This window comes from Engystomops pustulosus, chromosome 1 (assembly GCF_040894005.1).
Source record: "Engystomops pustulosus chromosome 1, aEngPut4.maternal, whole genome shotgun sequence".
NCBI lineage: Eukaryota > Metazoa > Chordata > Amphibia > Anura > Leptodactylidae > Engystomops > Engystomops pustulosus.
Window position 1 is genome coordinate 276,922,136 of NC_092411.1, and position 18,993 is coordinate 276,941,128.

Genomic DNA, 18,993 nt, shown 5'->3' on the forward strand with positions numbered 1-18,993 from the left:
TGGTACAATGTGTTTTTCAGTAACAGCCTGAGTCTTGTATTTGTATGTACTTTTCTTTCTAGGTTTTTAATTGCACCAGGAAAATTTCATCATGTAATTTACCTGTTAGATATAAAGACCTGGAGGCAATGACTAAGGCTTAAGACTTAATGACTAAGACGTAACATGTGTAGGATCTCCACCTTTGGATTTGGTTTACTAAAGATATAACTGATCATAATAGTTGAGGGAATAGATTGTTGCAGAAATTTTTAATTGGACTTTTTAAAATAATTTTATTTTCCAGTTTTCATACTGTATTTCCAGAAGATCTATGGTTTGGGTCAAGCACTGCAACATCTACAGAAGATGTTGTTAATGTTTAGAAGGTAAGTGAATGGGGAAGGAGGTATTTGTACGGTTCTGTATCATTGTGTGAGGGGCCGGCTCCTCCGCTGCTGACAGTAATAATCTGCTGGATCTTCCTCTGTAGTTCCTTTAATTGTCAGCGTGAATTTAGTTGTGTCTCCAGAACCTTCAAATCCTGATGGTCGTTCACTGACATTACGGATAATTCGTTTTAGAGATTTTCCTGGTTTCTTTTGGTCCCGGTTTAATGTATCATAATTCACACTAGGGTGGGAAACACTTTGACTGGCTGTACATGAGATGGTGACTGTATCTCCGGGGGACTCGGACACATATTCTGGAGTCTGGGTCATCACAATCTCTCCACAGGAAACTTGGAGGAGAAAGAGAAGAGATAATGGTGACAATGATAGAAATGTGAGCCTTCTCCTCTTACTACATGTATACAGGGATGTCCTATGTCTTCTCCTCTTACTACATGTATACAGGGATGTCCTATGTCTTCTCCTCTATCCACATAGTATAAACCTCCCTGGACATTACCTTGTATGTAAAGATACAGCGCACAGAGCAGAGATCTGCTCAAATGTTCATCGTATCAGTCAATTTTTGCAAACAAAAACTATCAGGAAATTAAAAGCAATAAGAGAGATAGTATGTTTTTAGATAGCTAGATAGGAGAGGGTTAAAAACATAAATATTAGTTGATATTATCCCTTACCAAAATGTAGTAACATATAAAGTGAATATTTCCATTATCTGTGAGGTGCAGCAGCTCCTGTGTGCAGCAAATTCTCCCTGTAGCTGCCGGCTAAGAATCTGGAGGGGGGTACACTACAGGGGGCTGTATCTATGGCTCTGTAACACATAGAACCTCACTTCTTTTTTCTTATGAAAGAAGAAAGTCTCCTCTTTTATATGAATCTGTGTTTCTAAGTCTCAGGAGAACTGAGATATTAACTGTTAAAATGCTGTGGGGAGTGATTTTTATATATAAAAATCGCACCTGAAATTCTCACTTTAAACCTGAATATCTCTGGATCCCTGGCACCTAGAAACACAATTTTAGATTCATTTGAAAGAAGAGATTCTCCTCTTTCAAATGAAGAGGAGAATGACGCTGGTCCTGGATCTGGGAGACCTGGGGAATAGGATCCCAAACTTTGTGGTTCCATTCATGGACACCCACAAAGCTAAACGTACAGCCTTCTACACTACCTGGAAAAGGAATATTTATCGATTACTCCTTTGTATTAGAAAATAGCCTAAATGCAATGTTTTATTTTGCAAAGTTGTTCGTAGAACATATATTACAGGTTACCACCGTATATATGGGCACCATGGTGTACAATAACGCTGTGGGGGATATGTGGAGAGAGCTCGTGGGCTGTGGTTTCTGGCACTTGCCTCTAACCGTTGTAGTCGGTGCTGGCACCCGGTACGGCAGTTAACCTGCTAAGCGCTGTGAAGGGAATTAACCTAACAAAGGTGGCAGTGGGCATTGCTATCTTTGCCGATCGTTTGCCACGTCTATGGTCTTTAGGTCATGGGTACAGTACCCAAGAGAGGCTGAAAATATAGAACACTGTAAGGGAAATTAGTGGCCAAATGTCTGAATCACCACTTTTTTTTCCATTTTTATCACATCAATAAATATTTGAATAAAGAAATGATCAAATGGTCATATAGGTCCAAAATTGATATAAATAAAAACTTAAGCACGTCCCACAAAAATGACACCTTTCCAGGTCAGTTCTCTATGGAAGCATAAAAAAGTTACTGGCCTCAAAATTTGGCGAAATGGTAAAGCCGACAATACAATGCTGCAAATGTGTTTTTTTTTTTGTCAATTTCACCGCACTTGGATTGTTTTCATATGTAAATAGCATGGAATATTAAATGGCTCCACTAAAAAGTACAATTTGTTCCACAGGTAACAAGCCCTCATATGTCTCCGTAAATGGAAAAAAAAAAAAAGTTATGGCCTTTGGAATGAGGGGAGTAAAAAACAAAAACACAAAAAAAACAAAAAAGGGGTGAGTCCTGAAGATGTTAAAACACTTAAAACATAATGGGAGTCATTTACTAAGGGCCCGATTCGCGTTTTCCCAACGTGTTACCCGAATATTTCCGATTTGCGCCGATTTCCCCTGAATTGCCCCGGGATTTTGGCGCACGCGATCGGATTGTGGCGCATCGGCGCTGGCATGCGCGCGACGGAAATCGGGGGCGTGGCCGAACAAAAACCCAACGGATTCGGAAAAACCGCCGCATTTAAAAAAAAAAATGTGTCGCGAAAATTGCACTTACCGTCACTCAGCCCGGCTCGGTATATTCCAGTGCGTTCCGATGCTCTTCAGAGCAGCAACGCCACCTGGTGGACGGCGGAGGAACTACCTTAATAAATCACGGCCGGACCCGAATCCAGCGCAGAGAACGCGCCGCTGGATCGCGAATGGGCCGGGTAAGTAAATCTGCCCCAATGTATTAACCTTCACACATGCCTTTACCCAAACCTTTGTGTGTTAGTGACATGATTTTCTACTTCATTCCTCCAGGAGCTTTGGGAGGGGGACAAGTACGGGAAAATGAAAATATTTGTAAAAAAATCAATAAAACAAAGCACGGATAGAAGCTTTTCGTGAAAAATGATTTAATAGAGGACAAGGAAATACCAATTCCCTGAAAATCATCGCGGACCAAACCCAAAGAAATTGGTGTTTCTTCAGAGAAGCAAATCTTCTAACAATGTAATAATCTGATTGTTGCTTGAGAAAAGCTCATTGTTAGCTGAAACATGGCATAAAGAATGGATGATTCATGGAAGTGGGGGCTCTTATCTTTATCCATAAGTTCTGATCTGGGAGACGGCAGACGTCCTGTCAGTATCGAAAGGCAAACTATATGCAAAGAAGTATCAGTGGGCGGCTACATCACTGGTCAAGGTCATTGCTCTGCAGTCAGTAAAGCTACACTCCCTTCCCTCTTTGGAGTCTCTACTCCTTCCTTCTCTTAAGAGGTCTAGGAAAAAATCGGGTAGCAAAAAACAATATCCGATCCTCCTATCACATGTTCCATACATGTAGTCCAAACTTTTTCATAAGTGGATATTGTTATATTCTGACTAATGACAGTGAGATTACACTGCTGCCACGTCCAAATCTATGCGGGAAAGCTGCCTACAAGACAAAGACATTGTCAGCACCAGGAGTATATTAAATCTATACATTTAAACAATATGTGATTTAGTATTTATAAATTCCCAATAACATAAACGTGTTGTCCTGAGGACACAGAAGCGGAAAGTTTCGGGCCAAATCTTCATAATACTTCTAGACATATAATATATATAGTTTTTTAAGGATATTTATCACTGTGTGAGAGGAATACATTTATTCTGCTGAAAGTAATAATCAGCAGTATCATCTTCTGTCATATTTTTTATTGTAAGTTCGAATTCAGGTTTCGATCCATGTAATGAGATTGCATAGATGATTCCTTTTTTGGTAGTTGTCCCATTTTCTGTTTAAAAAAAATCTATTACCCATTAGTGAAATGCCCTGCAGAACCCCCAATAATGAAATGCCCTGCAGAACCCCTCCCAACAATGAAATGCCCTGCAGAACCCCTCCCAACAATGAAATGCCCTGCAGAACCCCTCCCAATAATGAAATGCCCTGCAGAACCCCTCCCAATAATGAAATGCCCTGCAGAACCCCCAATAATGAAATGCCCTGCAGAACCCCTCCCAATAATGAAATGCCCTGCAGAACCCCCCAATAATGAAATGCCCTGCAGAACCCCCAATAATGAAATGCCCTGCAGAACCCCTCGCCCTAATAAGGAAATGCCCTGCAGAACCCCTCCCAATAATGAAATGCCCTGCAGAACCCCTCCCAATAATGAAATGCCCTGCAGAACCTCCCAATAATAAAATGCCCTCTAGAACCCCCCAAAAATGAAATGCCCTGCAGAATCCCTCCCTATAATGAAATGCCCTGCAGAACCCCTCCCAAAAATGAAATTCCCTGCAGAACCCCCCAATAATGAAATGCCCTGCAGAACCCCTCCCAAAAATGAAATGCCCTGCAGAACCCCTCCCAATAATGAAATGCCCTGCAGAACCCCTCCCAATAAAGAAATGCCCTGCAGAACCCCTCCCAATAATGAAATGCCCTGCAGAACCCCTCCCAATAATTAAATGCCCCGCAGAACCCCTCCCAATAATGAAATGCCCTGCAGAACCCCTCCCAATAATGAAATGCCCTGCAGAACCCCTCCCAATAATGAAATGCCCTGCAGAGCCCCCAATAATGAAATGCCCTGCAGAACCTCCCAATAATGAAATGCCCTGCAGAACCCCTCCCAATAATGAAATGCCCTGCAGAACCCCCCAATAATGAAATGCCCTGCAGAAGCCCCCAATAATGAAATGCCCCGCAGAACCCCTCCCAATAATGAAATGCCCTGCAGAATCCCTCCCTATAATGAAATGCCCTGCAGAACCCCTCCCAAAAATGAAATTCCCTGCAGAACCCCCCAATAATGAAATGCCCTGCAGAACCCCTCCCAAAAATGAAATGCCCTGCAGAACCCCTCCCAATAATGAAATGCCCTGCAGAACCCCTCCCAATAAAGAAATGCCCTGCAGAACCCCTCCCAATAATGAAATGCCCTGCAGAACCCCTCCCAATAATTAAATGCCCCGCAGAACCCCTCCCAATAATGAAATGCCCTGCAGAACCCCTCCCAATAATGAAATGCCCTGCAGAACCCCTCCCAATAATGAAATGCCCTGCAGAACCCCTCCCAATAATGAAATGCCCTGCAGAGCCCCCCAATAATGAAATGCCCTGCAGAACCCCTCCCAATAATGAAATGCCCTGCAGAACCCCTCCCAATAATGAAATGCCCTGCAGAACCCCCCAATAATGAAATGTCCTGCAGAACCCCCCAATAATGAAATGCCCTGCAGAACCCCCCAATAATGAAATGCCCTGCAGAACCTCTCCCAATAATGAAATGCCCTGCAGAACCCCCCAATAATGAAATGCCCTGCAGAACCTCTCCCAATAATGAAATGCCCTGCAGAACCCCCCAATAATGAAATGCCCTGCAGAACCCCCCAATAATGAAATGCCCTGCAGAACCTCTCCCAATAATGAAATGTCCTGCAGAACCCCCCAATAATGAAATGCCCTGCAGAACCCCCCAATAATGAAATGCCCTGCAGAACCTCTCCCAATAATGAAATGCCCTGCAGAACCTCCCAAAAATAAAATGCCCTGCAGAACCCCTCCCAATAATGAAATGCCCTGCAGAACCCCTCCCAATAATGAAATGCCCTGCAGAACCCCTCCCAATAATGAAATGCCCTGCAGAACCAATCCCAATAATGAAATGCCCTGCAGAACCTCTCCCAATAATGAAATGCCCTGCAGAACCTCTCCCAATAATGAAATGCCCTGCAGAACCTCTCCCAATAATGAAATGCCCTGCAGAACCCCCAATAATTAAATACCCTGCAGAACCCCCAATAATGAAATACCCTGCAGAACCCCTCCCAATAATGAAATGCCCTGCAGAACCCCCAATAATGAAATACCCTGTAGAACCCCTCCCAATAATGAAATGCCCTGCAGAACCCCCCAATAATGAAATGCCCTGCAGAACCCCCCAATAATGAAATGCCCTGCAGAGCCCTCTAATAATGAAATGCCCTGCAGAACCCCCCAATAATGAAATGCCCTGCAGAGCCCCTCCCAATAATGAAATGCCCTGCAGAGCCCCACAATAATGAAATGCCCTGCAGAGCCCCCCAATAATGAAATGCCCTGCAGAACCCCCAATAATGAAATGCCCTGCAGAACCCCCCAATAATGAAATGCCCTGCAGAACCTCTCCCAATAATGAAATGTCCTGCAGAACCCCTCCCAATAATGAAATGCCCTGCAGAACCCCCAATAATGAAATGCCCTGCAGAACCCCCCAATAATGAAATGCCCTGCAGAACCCCTCCCAATAATGAAATGCCCTGCAGAACCCCCCAATAATGAAATGCCCTGCAGAACCCCTCCCAATAAGGAAATGCCCTGCAGCCCCCCCCCCCCATTAATAAACTTCCATGCTGATCTTCTAACTCTCCCCGCGGCTCCACTTCCTTTTTCTCTTTCCTCGTACCAGAGTGGGCAGATACGCGTCCATATGCTCTTCCCACCAGCGCGCATGGACACATCTCCTGGCGGCTCTGCTATGAGGGAAGATAAGAAGGAAGAGGAGTGGAGTGTCAGTATGGAAGTGTATAAGCAGAGGTAGGGCTACTAAGCACATTTTTTGTGCTGAAAAACTTGGCTTATAAACGAGTATATACGGTATATCTACCAATCAGGGACTTTTATCTCTGAATTTTCAGAGCTTATAATAAAAATAATTCCTTTATTTATATAGCGCACACAGATTACACAGCACTAGCGAAATCAGTCCCTGTCCCCAATGGGGCTCACAATCTAATCAACCTACCAGTATGTTTTGGAGGAAACCCATGGAAACATGGAGAGAACATATATACTCTTTGCAGATGTTGACCTGGATGGGACTTGAACCCAGGATCCCAGCACTGCAAGACTGTAGTGCTAACCACTGAGGCACCACACTGCCTTTTGGTGGGGTTATCTCTTGGTAGAGCTTAGTCAGAGCTATTTAAGTAACATAAGGAAGTTATACACAACATTAGGTAGGTAGTGGTAATATTTGTAATGTTGGACATACATAAAATGATTCTTACCTTCCGAACATAGGAAGCAGAGGAGCAGCAAAAGTTTCATCTTATCTTGGTACATGGATTCCTTAAAGTATCCGAGTCTTCCTATGGCAATAACAAAGTTACACATAGTTCTGCAGACAAGCAATCCATAATCTATAGGTTTATATGACACCAATCTCATGCGTATACATCAACAAGGCTCCATTTATGAAACCAGTGGATCTCAGTATGAATCTGCCCCTAATATCATCTATCAGCAGAGCTTATCTTTCCAAAACCATGGCCGTCCCACCAGTGGCCATGAACTCGCTGGGGGCAATTTATTATTACAAGTTAGTTGTAAATCCATAGGAGCTTACCCCCCTCCTGATTCCACAGCAGTGTCTCCTGGGTAATGTCCTGGCCAGACTCCAGGGTATCCACAAAGGTTTTTTGGGGAAATAAAGGTTCATCCAGCACCATGTTGAAAGTATTTTCATACTTTATTCTTCATCTTTTATGATACAATTGAAGCTACGATGTGTGTATCATGTAAGGAAATGAGGTGAAGGATGAAACATTATTTACAAAAAAACAATTTATCATTACAATATGTCTTTGACTTGGTCGTCTATGTTTAATTCCATTGGAGTTTTGGAATTCAACAAGTGAGTCTATGTATGTTGTTGTTGTATTTGTTGTTTTTTGAGGGGTTTGGCTCATAAATTTGCAATTTAAATCCCTCACTTGTGACTCTCACATTTAATAATGTCCCCACATTGTGCCACACACTCTTAGTAATACCCCTCCCCCCCATGCATTTAGTTATAGCCCCACACAGTTAGTAATAGCCCACCATATACTCAATAATAGCCCTCACACCATATATTCAATAATAGCCCTAACACCATATACTCAATAATAGCCCTCACACCATATACTCAATAATAGCCCCTGCACACTTAGTAATAGCCCCCAACACAGTAATAGTGTTATTACTGACTTAGTAACAGCCCCAACACACTTAGTGATAGCCCACCACACATTTGGTAATAGCCCACCATACACTCAATAATCGCCCCTAAACGCTCAGTAATGGACCCCACAAACAGTAATAGCCCTTACACACTTAGTGATACCCCCCACACATTTAGTGATAGCTACCACACAGTTATAGGCTCCGCACAGTAACAGCCCACACATAGTAAGTAAAAGACCCCACAAATTTAGTATTAGCCCCCCACATACCTAGTAATAGCCACCACACATTTAGTAATAGCTCCCACACACTTAATTATATGCCCCTCCCCTCACAATTTGTAATAGCCTCCCACACTTAGTAAAAGCCCACACACTTAGTAAAAGGCCCCTCCCCTAATGCTTAGTAATAGCCCCACACACAGTAATAGCCCCCAGACTTAGTAATAGGCCCTTCCCTTATACTCAAAAATCACATTAGGAATGCCCCCAGACCCCTATACACACACTGAATAATTAATAAAACAAACACACATACTCACCTCTCTCCCCCCGATTCTGCTCTTCTCCTCCGTCTGCAGGACTTGGTTTGATCTCACCACATTGCACCTCCTGCTCCAGGCTGCTGTAGGGAGGATCCTGAAGCAGGAGACGTCATGTGGGGAAGTCATATCCTGCAGCTCATGGCCGCGCTGTACACATGAGCCTGGTCTATGTAGTGGAGCTTTCGCCTCTGTGCTGCACTACATTCATCATCACGATATGTGTCCGTAAAAATAGGGATGAGAGTGGGAAAGATGCCCTACAACATGACCAGTGTCGCCCTGTCAGGAGAGATTCCGGGCTTAGGGCAAAAGATTGACTGACCTAGTGACGCTGATGCAGAGGACAGAGCAGTGTTATAGTCAGAGAACCATAAGAGAGGCTGAGAGCTGTCATGGGATAAAGAGGAGGAAGAGACCAGATGGAGCCGGACAGTCCATGGACTGCGTGAGGAGTGGGCCGAGAACACAGGAGAAGCTAAGGACCACAGCAGGGACTGTAATCTTTTGCTGTATGATGTAACCAGAGCAAACACCACGTCTACTGTCAACTGCTATGAGAAAAAACCCTTTGGTACATCAGTATTTGTTAAATTAGATCACATCAAAGAGAAATAACATAAAAGTCCATTCTTCTTGTGTGGAGAACTGTTAGTGAGGCCAAACGACTTTGCAGAAGTTATAGATGGATGAGATAATTCTATAAAAACAGTTTACCTTAATGAGAACGTCTTTGCAGTCTGCCAGCGTCTGGTCACATGTTAGAAGACGTTTCTTTGTTTTACATTCTTTTTTTTTAAGCTGAGCTCCTCCTTTGTTTTGGCTTCAACCTGCTCTCTCCTCCCTGTGTTCTTCCTTCTAAGGCATGGATGAAGGTATTCCAAATCTTGTGATGGAGCACATGGAGAAAAGGATATAATTTAGCTTGACATGATAACCTGAATATATACACTGCTCAAAAAAGAAAACACTTAAACAACATGCAACACCCCTGCCGATGTATAGGCAAGGTGGTAGTTGCGAACAGCGCCCTCTCTCTGTCAGGATCCATCCGGTGAGCCTGCGCAACTCACCCAGAGGATAATGCCAGAAGAACAGTTAAATAGGTGTAAGTGGTTATCCAATTATGTGGCTGTATTGTAAACTGGAGTGTGATTGGAGAGCTGCTACCGCCTGACCAGGGGGAGTATAAAACCGCTGGTCTTAGCTGGTCTAATCTCAGAGTGAGAATACAGTGTGGAGCACACCTTCAGTGTTGTCACAGATACCAATCCCAGTCAGGAGACTCTAATCAAGAGCTGCAGCATCCACAGTTTGGACACAGCTACACCTCAACTCTCCCAGCCTGCATCTACTATCAGGCTGGCATACTATTTCTGAGGACCACTCTCCATGACAGCTCCAGTACCAGAATCCAAATCTGCTGTTTGGTCGTTTTGGCCTGTTGCCTGCTATCTTCTGTTCAATAAAGAACTGTAAGCTGATTTGCACAACGTTGCCTCTGTCTTATCCCTGGATATGGCTGTCTACCACCACGGGCTTCCCCATACATTACCCAGGGATTAATTCTACAGACATTCAGAGGTTGCCCCAGGGAGAACCAGTACATCAGCCCCTCCCTCCATTTTTCTTGCAAATACCACCCGGTCTCCATACCAAGCACCATGACCACAGCGTGCCCTAGGCTGCACTAGTCTTCCACTCTGGTATCTGGGCCCCGGCTGCCTCCAGGCCCCAAGAAAAGGCTAAGCCCCAGTGGGGAATGTTGCAAGTGGCGTCACAAATAGGATATTGTGACGCAAGTGGCAGCACAAATAGACCAGTGATTGTGGTCTACAAGATAGACTGTGTTATTTTATCGCCACATGCTGCTCCACCACCCACGAGGTTAATCCCTGCAAAAGAACTGTGCCAGCACTGCTACATCCGGCACTGCAGCGCCCAAAGTGTTAACTTCTGGAAGACTGTGGGGCGCAGCAAGGAATTACAGCCCGCCAAAATCCTCACTGACGGGAAATCCAGGCTGCTGGCTAAGCTCCGTCCCCTGCCCAAATGGTGCAAATCCTGCACAAGGACTCTGTGGCGCAAGAGAAAATTGAGCCCGCCACAGCTCCTGGCGGAGAGTACCCAAGCTCCACCCCCTGGTGGGAGGACTTTCTGCTCTACCTCGACATAGGAGAGAAGATCCACCGTGCCACGTGGAGAGACTAGGAAGCTTGCATCATGGCGAGACCACGACTGCTCCCCCTGGGAGAAGCAACTTAATTCCTTAAGGCCTTTGAAATGTTCATCGTGCTGGCCATCGGCCTCCCACCGTTTCCAGCGAGGGCTAACTCTGGCTCCGTACTGAATACCTACTTGCAGTCTCTGACGGAACGGGTCTCTATCTCCAAGAAGCCATCGCAGACTGCGGAATTTAAACCTCTGCCCGGCCCCTTCCTGTCCTGACACGCCAAAAGTGGCATGCAGGCGGGAGGCATAATAAATCTCCCCCCAGTAATTCAAAAGTAGAAAGTTTCTATGTCGGCAAACATATGATGAGCCTTTTATTTAAGGGGTTAAATATCCACTTTAGCTTCAAATCAATAAACTTGTTATGTAATCCTGAATATCCTGCTGACAACCTGTTTGTGTCTATGGCTTGTGATGTTAGATGTGATATTTTCATGGAGAGGACAAATAGACAATAGGGCTTTCAGATACTATGGAGATAGAATCTTACTGTGGATAACAGTTCTTCTATGTGACTAGCATCACTACTAAACAAACTAGTGGAAAGTTTTATTCCAGTAGTAGGTGTTTTATGAGATACAAATGTTACATTGTTATCAAGGACTTGGGACAGCTCATTGGGGGAATTTTATCAGGACTTCCGTTCCCTTCTTGTGCCAAAATGAAAATACTGAGACAAAAACAGGACAAACTAACACAAAAGAATATAGGTCAAAACAAAAAGAACAATGCAGTACAGAATTAAGAGACAAATGGATGGTCAAAAAACAGGTAATAGTCAGATGATCCAGAATATAGAAGTTTAGAAAATTCTACCAACCTCTAACAAAGATTTTTAACAAGCTCTGGAAAGTGGACGGTCAAAAAACAGGTAATGATCAGATGATCCAGAATATAGAAATATGGAAAATTCTACCAACCTCTAACAAATATTTTTAACAAGCTCTGGAAAGTGGACAACCAATAATCTTAAGATATATCATAAAATTGATCTACAATTGGTCCCCTTACATCCAAGGTATCACGGGTGCCCCTGCGATCCGTGGCGGCATCCCGGCCCAGGCATCTCTTACCTCTGCACGTTCCTGTTCCCGACCCGGCTGCCCAGCGCGCGCATACCCGCTCTCTAGGGCACCCGCACGCCGGCACTCACAGATTTAAAGGGCCAGCGCAACACTGATTCGTGCTGGCCAGTTCCAGGATTCTTGAAAAGCTGGCTTCTCCCAGCATTCCCCGCTGGATCTTTGAACTTCACTCTATTATCGTTTCCTCTGTTATGACCTTCCGTTGGGACTCCAGACCTGACCTTGACTTTGCTCCTTAGCTGCCTATCTGCCTGTCCCCCACCACGAGACTGCCTAGTGATTCTGTACCTCGACCTTGGCTGCCACCCAGACAAGTCTCGCCTGTGGAACGACCTGGTGGCACCATGCCGCAGTAAGACCAACCTGCTGGTGAAGACCAGGTACCACTTAGACTCCGGTCCCAGGTGTCGGCTTGTGTCATCATCCAAGGTGGTCCAGGGGGTTTACTACCCCAGAAGCCTGACATAGGAAAACTAAACTGGAAGAGGAGGAATGTGAGGGGTGAAAGCATGTGTCCATCACAGCAAGGTTAATCATCTGCTGCCCAGAACAAAGTCAGCAGGAGACAGATAGGTCTAATGGAATTCAATGAAGGCAGCCAGAGTGGACAGAGTTCAGACAAAATCCCAAACAGCAGTGCAACTTGATACAAGAATATACTGAATCTCTATTTAACTTTGATGTAAAACTATTCAGTAATCTGATCTTCAAGATAACAATTGGTCTACCGAAAGTAAACAGAAAGGGGTCACACTTATAGCCACCAATAGTAAATAATTTAACCAGGTTGTCACGGGTGGTCCCGCGGGGTCACAGGCTCACCATTGTCTCTCAGGGCTCGCAGGCGCGGCGCCAGCGCAACTCATCTCTCCCCATTCCGGCTCTACGGCCGAGCTCCACACACGTGCATTCCCGTCACCTAGGGTGTGCGCGGCATCTTCAGGAAATTTAAAGGGCCAGCGCCTTTAAAAATCCAGCACCTTCCTTCCTGCTTTGCTGGATCTTTGTGCCTTGAGCCTTGGAGAAAGCTGTTTTGATGCCTTGCTCTGTTTCTGAGAATTTCCGTTGTGACCTTGGTTCTGTTTCTGACTTTGCTCCTTTGCCGCCTGCCCTGACCTGTTGCTTTGCGGTGGGCTCTGGTGAAATCCGGGTGCCATTTAGACTCCGGTCCCAGGTACTGGCTTGTGTCATCGTCTGCAGTGGTTCAGAGGATCCACAACTTCTGGGCCTGACACAGGTGAGTAACATTATATGCAATAATCTTGCGATTTTGCACCAGGACAAAGAGTAATCAGATATTTTGGATACTGGCTTTAGAATTTTCCCCAGAAAAACTTCCCCCCATAATTTTAACTTGTTGAAAATAAAAATGAGTGCACGATGAAACTGCCTGTAATGTCTGTAAAGCCTGGCAGAAAAAAGACAAAACTTTCCTTTGTGTGACACTAATAAATCTTACAGGAGTGAGCGCTCTGCCAATAGGCCATGTGGTGGCCCGATCCCACAAAGTGCAATGGACAGGAGTCCCTGCACTATTTAGAAATATTATGTAAAGACGTCCTGCCTGCCAACCGAAAAGCTACACGGACGAGAAGAGGGATTGAGGAATAGAAGACTCGTGCCATTTGAAATATCACCCCAAGGGAGCAGGCAATGTTAAAGAAACTACTAAAAGGCAGTGGACAAATCACGACAAAGGCATTTTCGAAATCAAAATGCCAGAGCCTATTGAAAACTGTCATCATGTAAAAATTACCCTCTTTATGACAGATTCCCTTAAAGTAGACAACTTGTCAGTCTATATTCTAGTCATATACCTTTTGCATCATTAAGTCAGGACATAAAAGGGGTTGTGCGATGGGTGGCCGGGATAGGGTGGGTTAAAAAAAAATAAACATGTACTTATTTCACGGCACCCTCCAGGCATTAAGCGCTGCAATCTCTCCGATCCGTGCCCAATTTAAACAAATGGACACGAAAGCCGCGCTGTGTTCAGCTTACGGCCGGCCCACCCTACCGGCTGGAAGCTGAGCGCAGCTCCTGTTTGTTTACATGGGGCACAGACCGGAGAAATCACATCGCTGAAGGCCGAGAGGAACCGCGGAGGTACATGTTTGCTTATTTTTAAACCCACCCTGTCCCGGCCACCCAAGGATTGTTTATACCCTTGGGCAACCCCTATAGGAGCTACAACATATGGGGGCTTATTTACTAAGGGTCCGCGGATCGCACTTTCGTTGGATTTTAGAAATCTTCGGGATTTGCACCACTGTGACGGGTATTTAACTGGGGATTGTGTCGCAAGCGATCGAATTGTGGAGCAATTGCTCTGGCTTTTCATGCAACAGAATTCGGGGGGCGGGCGATCCGACTGATTCGGACTGAGCGCGGGATTTAACATTGTGTTGCAACCAATGACATACAACGGCAAGAAGAAGGTGAACTCCGGCGGACCTGAGCGGGGAAGTGACAGAAGTAGGAAATCGAACGACACAGTACATTGAGGTCGGACAATGCACTTAGGTTAAACTCCATCGGCATGTAAGTAAATGTGCCCCAAGGTCTATAGTTGCCATTTATACTGCATTTAGCCTCACAACATGTTCATAAACTCACATTGCCACGATCCAGCGCCATCTCCAGTAGCGTGCCGTGTGCGGCCCCGCCTCCTAGGGTGGGCGTGCGCTGCCTTCAGTAAGTTTAAAGGGCCATCGCGCCGTTAATTGGTGCTGGCCATTTTCAGAAAATTATTTAAGCCTGCCTCTTCCTACACTCCCTGCCGAATCTATGTGCCTACACCTTAGAGAAAGCTCTCCTGCAATATTCCTGCGTTCCTGTGTGTTCCTGCTCCTGAGTTTCTGTGTTCCTGTTCCCATGCTCCTGTGTGTTCCCGTGTTCCTGCGTTCCAGTTCTCATGCTCCTGTGTGTTCCTGGTTCCTGTGTTCCTGTTCCTGTCTATTCCTGTGCGCTCCTGTGTTCCCGTTCCCATCTGCCTGACCGCCCGTTGCTGACCCCGCATTGGACTTGACCTTGCATCTCTGGATACACTGATCCCAAATTCTGACAGTTCTACACGTTCCTTTTTTGTGATCCTGTACTATTATACTTGTCACCTCTGATACCATATGTTTACACATCTGTAATCTATGGTACAATGTGTTTTTCAGTAACAGCACGAGTTTTGTATTTTTTTGTACTTTTCTTTCTAGGTTTTTAATTTCACCAGGAACATTTCTTCATGTGATTTACCTGTTAGTTATAAAGAATTGCAGGCAATGACTAAGGCTTACAGCCAAAAGACGTAAGACATGTTGGGTCTCTACCTTTGGATTTGGTTTACTAACGATATAACTGATCATAACAGTGGAGGAAATAGATTTGTTGCAGAAATTTTTAACTTGCCTTTGTTTAAAATAATTTTTTTTTCCATTTTTCATACTGCACTTCCAGACGATCCATGGTTTGGGTCAAAGGCTGCAACATCTACAGAAGATGTTGTTAATGTTTAGAAGGTAAGTGAATGGGGAAGGAGGTATTTGTACGGCTCTGTATCACTGTGTGAGAGGCCGGCTCCTCCACTGCTGACAGTAATAATCTGCTGCATCTTCCTCTGTAAATCCTTTAATTGTCAGCGTGAATTTAGTTGTGGCTCCAGATCCTTGAAATTTTTCTGGGATTCCTGATGGTCGTTCACTGACCTTACGTATAATTAGTTTTGGAGGTTTTCCTGGTTTCTGTTGGTACCAGTTTAATGTATGATAATTCACACTAGGGTGGAATAGACTCTCACTGGATGTACATGAGATGGTGACTGTATCTCCGGGGGACACGGACACATATTCTGGGTCCTGGGTCATCACAATCTCTCCACAGGAAACTTGGGTGAGAAAGAGAAGAGATAATGGTGACAATGATAGAAATGTGAGCCTTCTCCTCTTACTACATGTATACAGGGATGTCCTATGTCTTCTCCTCTATCCACATAGTATAAACCTCCCTGGACATTACCTTGTATGTAAAGATACAGCGCACAGAGCAGAGATCTCAGGGAAACCATCTTCATTGTTCTGGACGCTCACACACACAGATCATTGGTTTCATGTCTTATTTATATCACATGAAATCTCCAGGGAAATAGTCTGAGAGACCACGTCATACAGGAAATATGCAAATCATCCAGATGTTCACAGGTGCATATAGCAGTGTAATATATACAGGTGCATACAGCAATGTTATATACAGTACATAAAGAAGTGTAATATATTAAATATATATATACTTATATACTCGAGTATAAGCCTAGTTTTTCAGCACAAAAATTGTTGCTCAAAAACCCTAACTCGGCTTATACTCGAGTCAACTAAAAACATAAAGACAAAACTCACCTTTCTGACGTCACCCATAGGTCCTCTTCTGTCTGAGACAGTCTGAGACAGAAGAGGACCTATGGGGGACGTCGGAAAGATGAGTACAGTGTTATTTTTTTTCCTACTACAGGGGCTGGGCAGGCTGTATGCTACAGGGGTTGGGCAGGCTGTATGCTACAGGGGCTGGCAGACTATATACTGGGAGGCTGTAACCAATGCATTTTCCACCCTCGGCTTATACTCGAGTCAATAGGTTTTCCCATTTTTTTGTGTTGAAATTAGGGGTCTCGGCTTATACTCGGGTCGGTTTATACTCGAGTATATACTGTATCTTTAAAGGTATACGGTGTCACGCACTGGGGTGCGGGAAGTGTGTCTGAGGTGAAAGGCTGTGGACTCCCTGGACCACCGCGGGGAATAATGATGCTAGCTGCAACCCGGGAGCTAAGTGGACTCCTGGACTTCACCAGAGCCCGCCACAAAGCAGGATGGTCTTGCTGCGGCTGGGACCCGCCAGGTCGCTCCACGGGTGCAACTAGGCCTACGGTGGCAGCCAAAGTAGGGACACAGGGTAGGCACGAACATGGGAAGGCAGGACCACAGGAAGGAAGGACCACGGGAAGCCAGGAACACGGGAAGGCAGGACCTCGGGATGGCAGGACCTCAGGATGGCAGGACCTCGGGCTGGCAGGACCTCAGGTTGGCAGGACCTCGGGCTGGCAGGACCTTGGGCTGGCAGGACCTCGGGCTGGCTGGACCTCAGAAGGACAGCTGGCAGGACCTCAGAAGGATGGCTGGCAGGACCTCGGAAGGATGGCTGGCAGGACCTCAGAAGGACAACTGGCAGGACCTCAGAAAAACCACTGGGATACCGGACCGCCACAGGGATTACAGGACTGCCACAGGATTACAGGATTGCCACAGGATTACAGGACCACCACAGGAACACGGGAACACCACGGGAACACCACAGGAACACAGGAACACCACAGGAACATGGGAACACCACAGGAATCACAAAGGCGTCTGAAAACGCTCAGGAAACTCTGGCAAGACCTCGGAAGGACGGCTGGTAGGACCTCGGAAGGACGGCTGGTAGGACCTCAGGAAGACCACTGGGATACCGGACCGCCACAGGATACCGGACCGGCACAGGATTACAGGACCGCCACAGGATTACAGGACTGCCACAGGAACACGGGAACACCACAGGAACATGGGAACACCGCGGGAACACCACAGGAATAACGAAGGCATCTGGAAACACTTAGGAAACTCGGAGGCATCTGGAAATGCTCAGGAGGCTTTCTCTTCAGCAGAATGACCTGAAGATCCGGCAGGGGATGCTGGGAGTTGCCAGGCTATATAGCAGAGCTGGGAATGCCAGCGCCAATAAGGAGGACACTGGCCTTTTAAATTCCTGAAGAGTCGGGCGCGCGCGCCCTAGTGAGCGGGGACGTTCGCGGCCTAGTCCGCGAGCAGGAGCGCCGCCAGACGGGACCAGAGCCAGGAGCAAGGAGCCAGTAACAGCAGCCAGGAACCCGAGGTAAGTTGCGGAACTGGACCGCACATATTGGAGCATGGGTGCTCCCGCGATCCGCAACATGGATCGCAGGGTCACTCGGGACACATGGTGCCCTTGGTCCTGGTTTGCAGGTCCAGATTGGTATCAGCCTATACATAATACATTACACATACGTTTAGTTGCTAATCGCCATCAAACCAACTGTATTCTTAGGTAAGGCTGGGGTGTCATGTCCTGTAATCTACTCCTTGCACCAAGATTTGAAAATTTGCCTGTAGGCACTTTAGCTATGTGTCAATCATATACACATAGAAAGATCCTAGCTTATGACATCTAGGTGTGACTACTTAGACACCCTCGGTCCCCTAAAGACAGAGGCCCCACTAATACTGAGCTCAGGTTTTAGATGTAAGCTTGTGGTCTTGATTTGATATAAGATACAGATGTAGAGATGCTCCGATATTGTCTGTCCGCATTGCTTAAAGGCCTAGTACAAGGTTAGTGCAATTAAGTATAGATAGTAAACATTACTATAGTAGTGTAATCTCACATATTAGCACAATGGGAACATAGCTTTTAAAATGTTCATTAACATTACATAACAATATTATTTGTAGCAGTAATAATAGTATTAGTCTTTTTTCCCTGAAGAACTAAATGCTTGTAGTAGTAATTATAGTATTAATTAGAGTCTTTTTTCTCTATAAAAGGATAATGACTATAAGTCTCGCAGAGAGCTCTAGCGTAGATAGAGTCTATTCTCTGGGCACAGTCCTTGATTGGGAAATGGGGCACCCCCTCGATTCCCATCATGGGGACAGGGGCATAGAATCTCCTCTGTGATGAGGTGCACAGTTCTTTATAGAAGTTACTTCTGCTTTCAGCAGAGAGGGGTGCTTTTGAGCACAAATAAGAAAGTTTAAAGAGTTCTTTGACTTATGAACTGTAGTGGTGATCAGCTTGTAGCGGTAGCATTAGCCACAGCCGGTAGATGTGGCGGGAGATGTTCCATGTGGGGTAGAACTTGCCATGTCAGAGTACAATGAGAGAAATCTCCAAAACTTCATGACACCGGCAGATGGGGCAGCTGTAGGCTGAGGTATGTGATGCCCTTCACAGAGTGCTGGACATTTCTATCTGCAATCTGTGGTCTCTTAGCGGCATGAAGCAAAAT

The 18,993-nt window shown here is 45.4% G+C and overlaps 1 protein-coding gene across 1 annotated transcript; it reads right to left on the reverse strand.

Moving 5' to 3' along the window:
• Positions 1–236: 236 nt before the first annotated feature.
• Positions 237–12,273, reverse strand: LOC140126795 (uncharacterized). The gene is made up of 5 exons (XM_072146696.1): positions 12,216–12,273; positions 10,777–11,054; positions 8,611–8,707; positions 7,133–7,213; positions 237–721 (listed from the first exon to the last, which is right to left on the reverse strand). Exons 1-5 carry the CDS (start codon positions 12,271–12,273, stop codon positions 408–410), a joined length of 828 nt encoding a protein of 275 aa, XP_072002797.1. The 3' UTR covers positions 237–407.
• Positions 12,274–18,993: the final 6,720 nt, after the last annotated feature.

Excerpts from the sequence above, each read along its gene's own strand:
- LOC140126795 (XM_072146696.1), bottom strand. The coding sequence starts at position 12,273 with ATGGTGCCACCAGGTCGTTCCACAGGCGAGACTTGTCTGGGTGGCAGC. Across the intron at positions 11,055-12,215 it reads GGGTGGCAGCCAAGGTCGAG|GACAGGAAGGGGCCGGGCAG; the intron begins GTACAGAATCAC and ends TTGGCGTGTCAG. Across the intron at positions 722-7,132 it reads CTGCTTCCTATGTTCGGAAG|TTTCCTGTGGAGAGATTGTG; the intron begins GTAAGAATCATT and ends TTCTCCTCCAAG.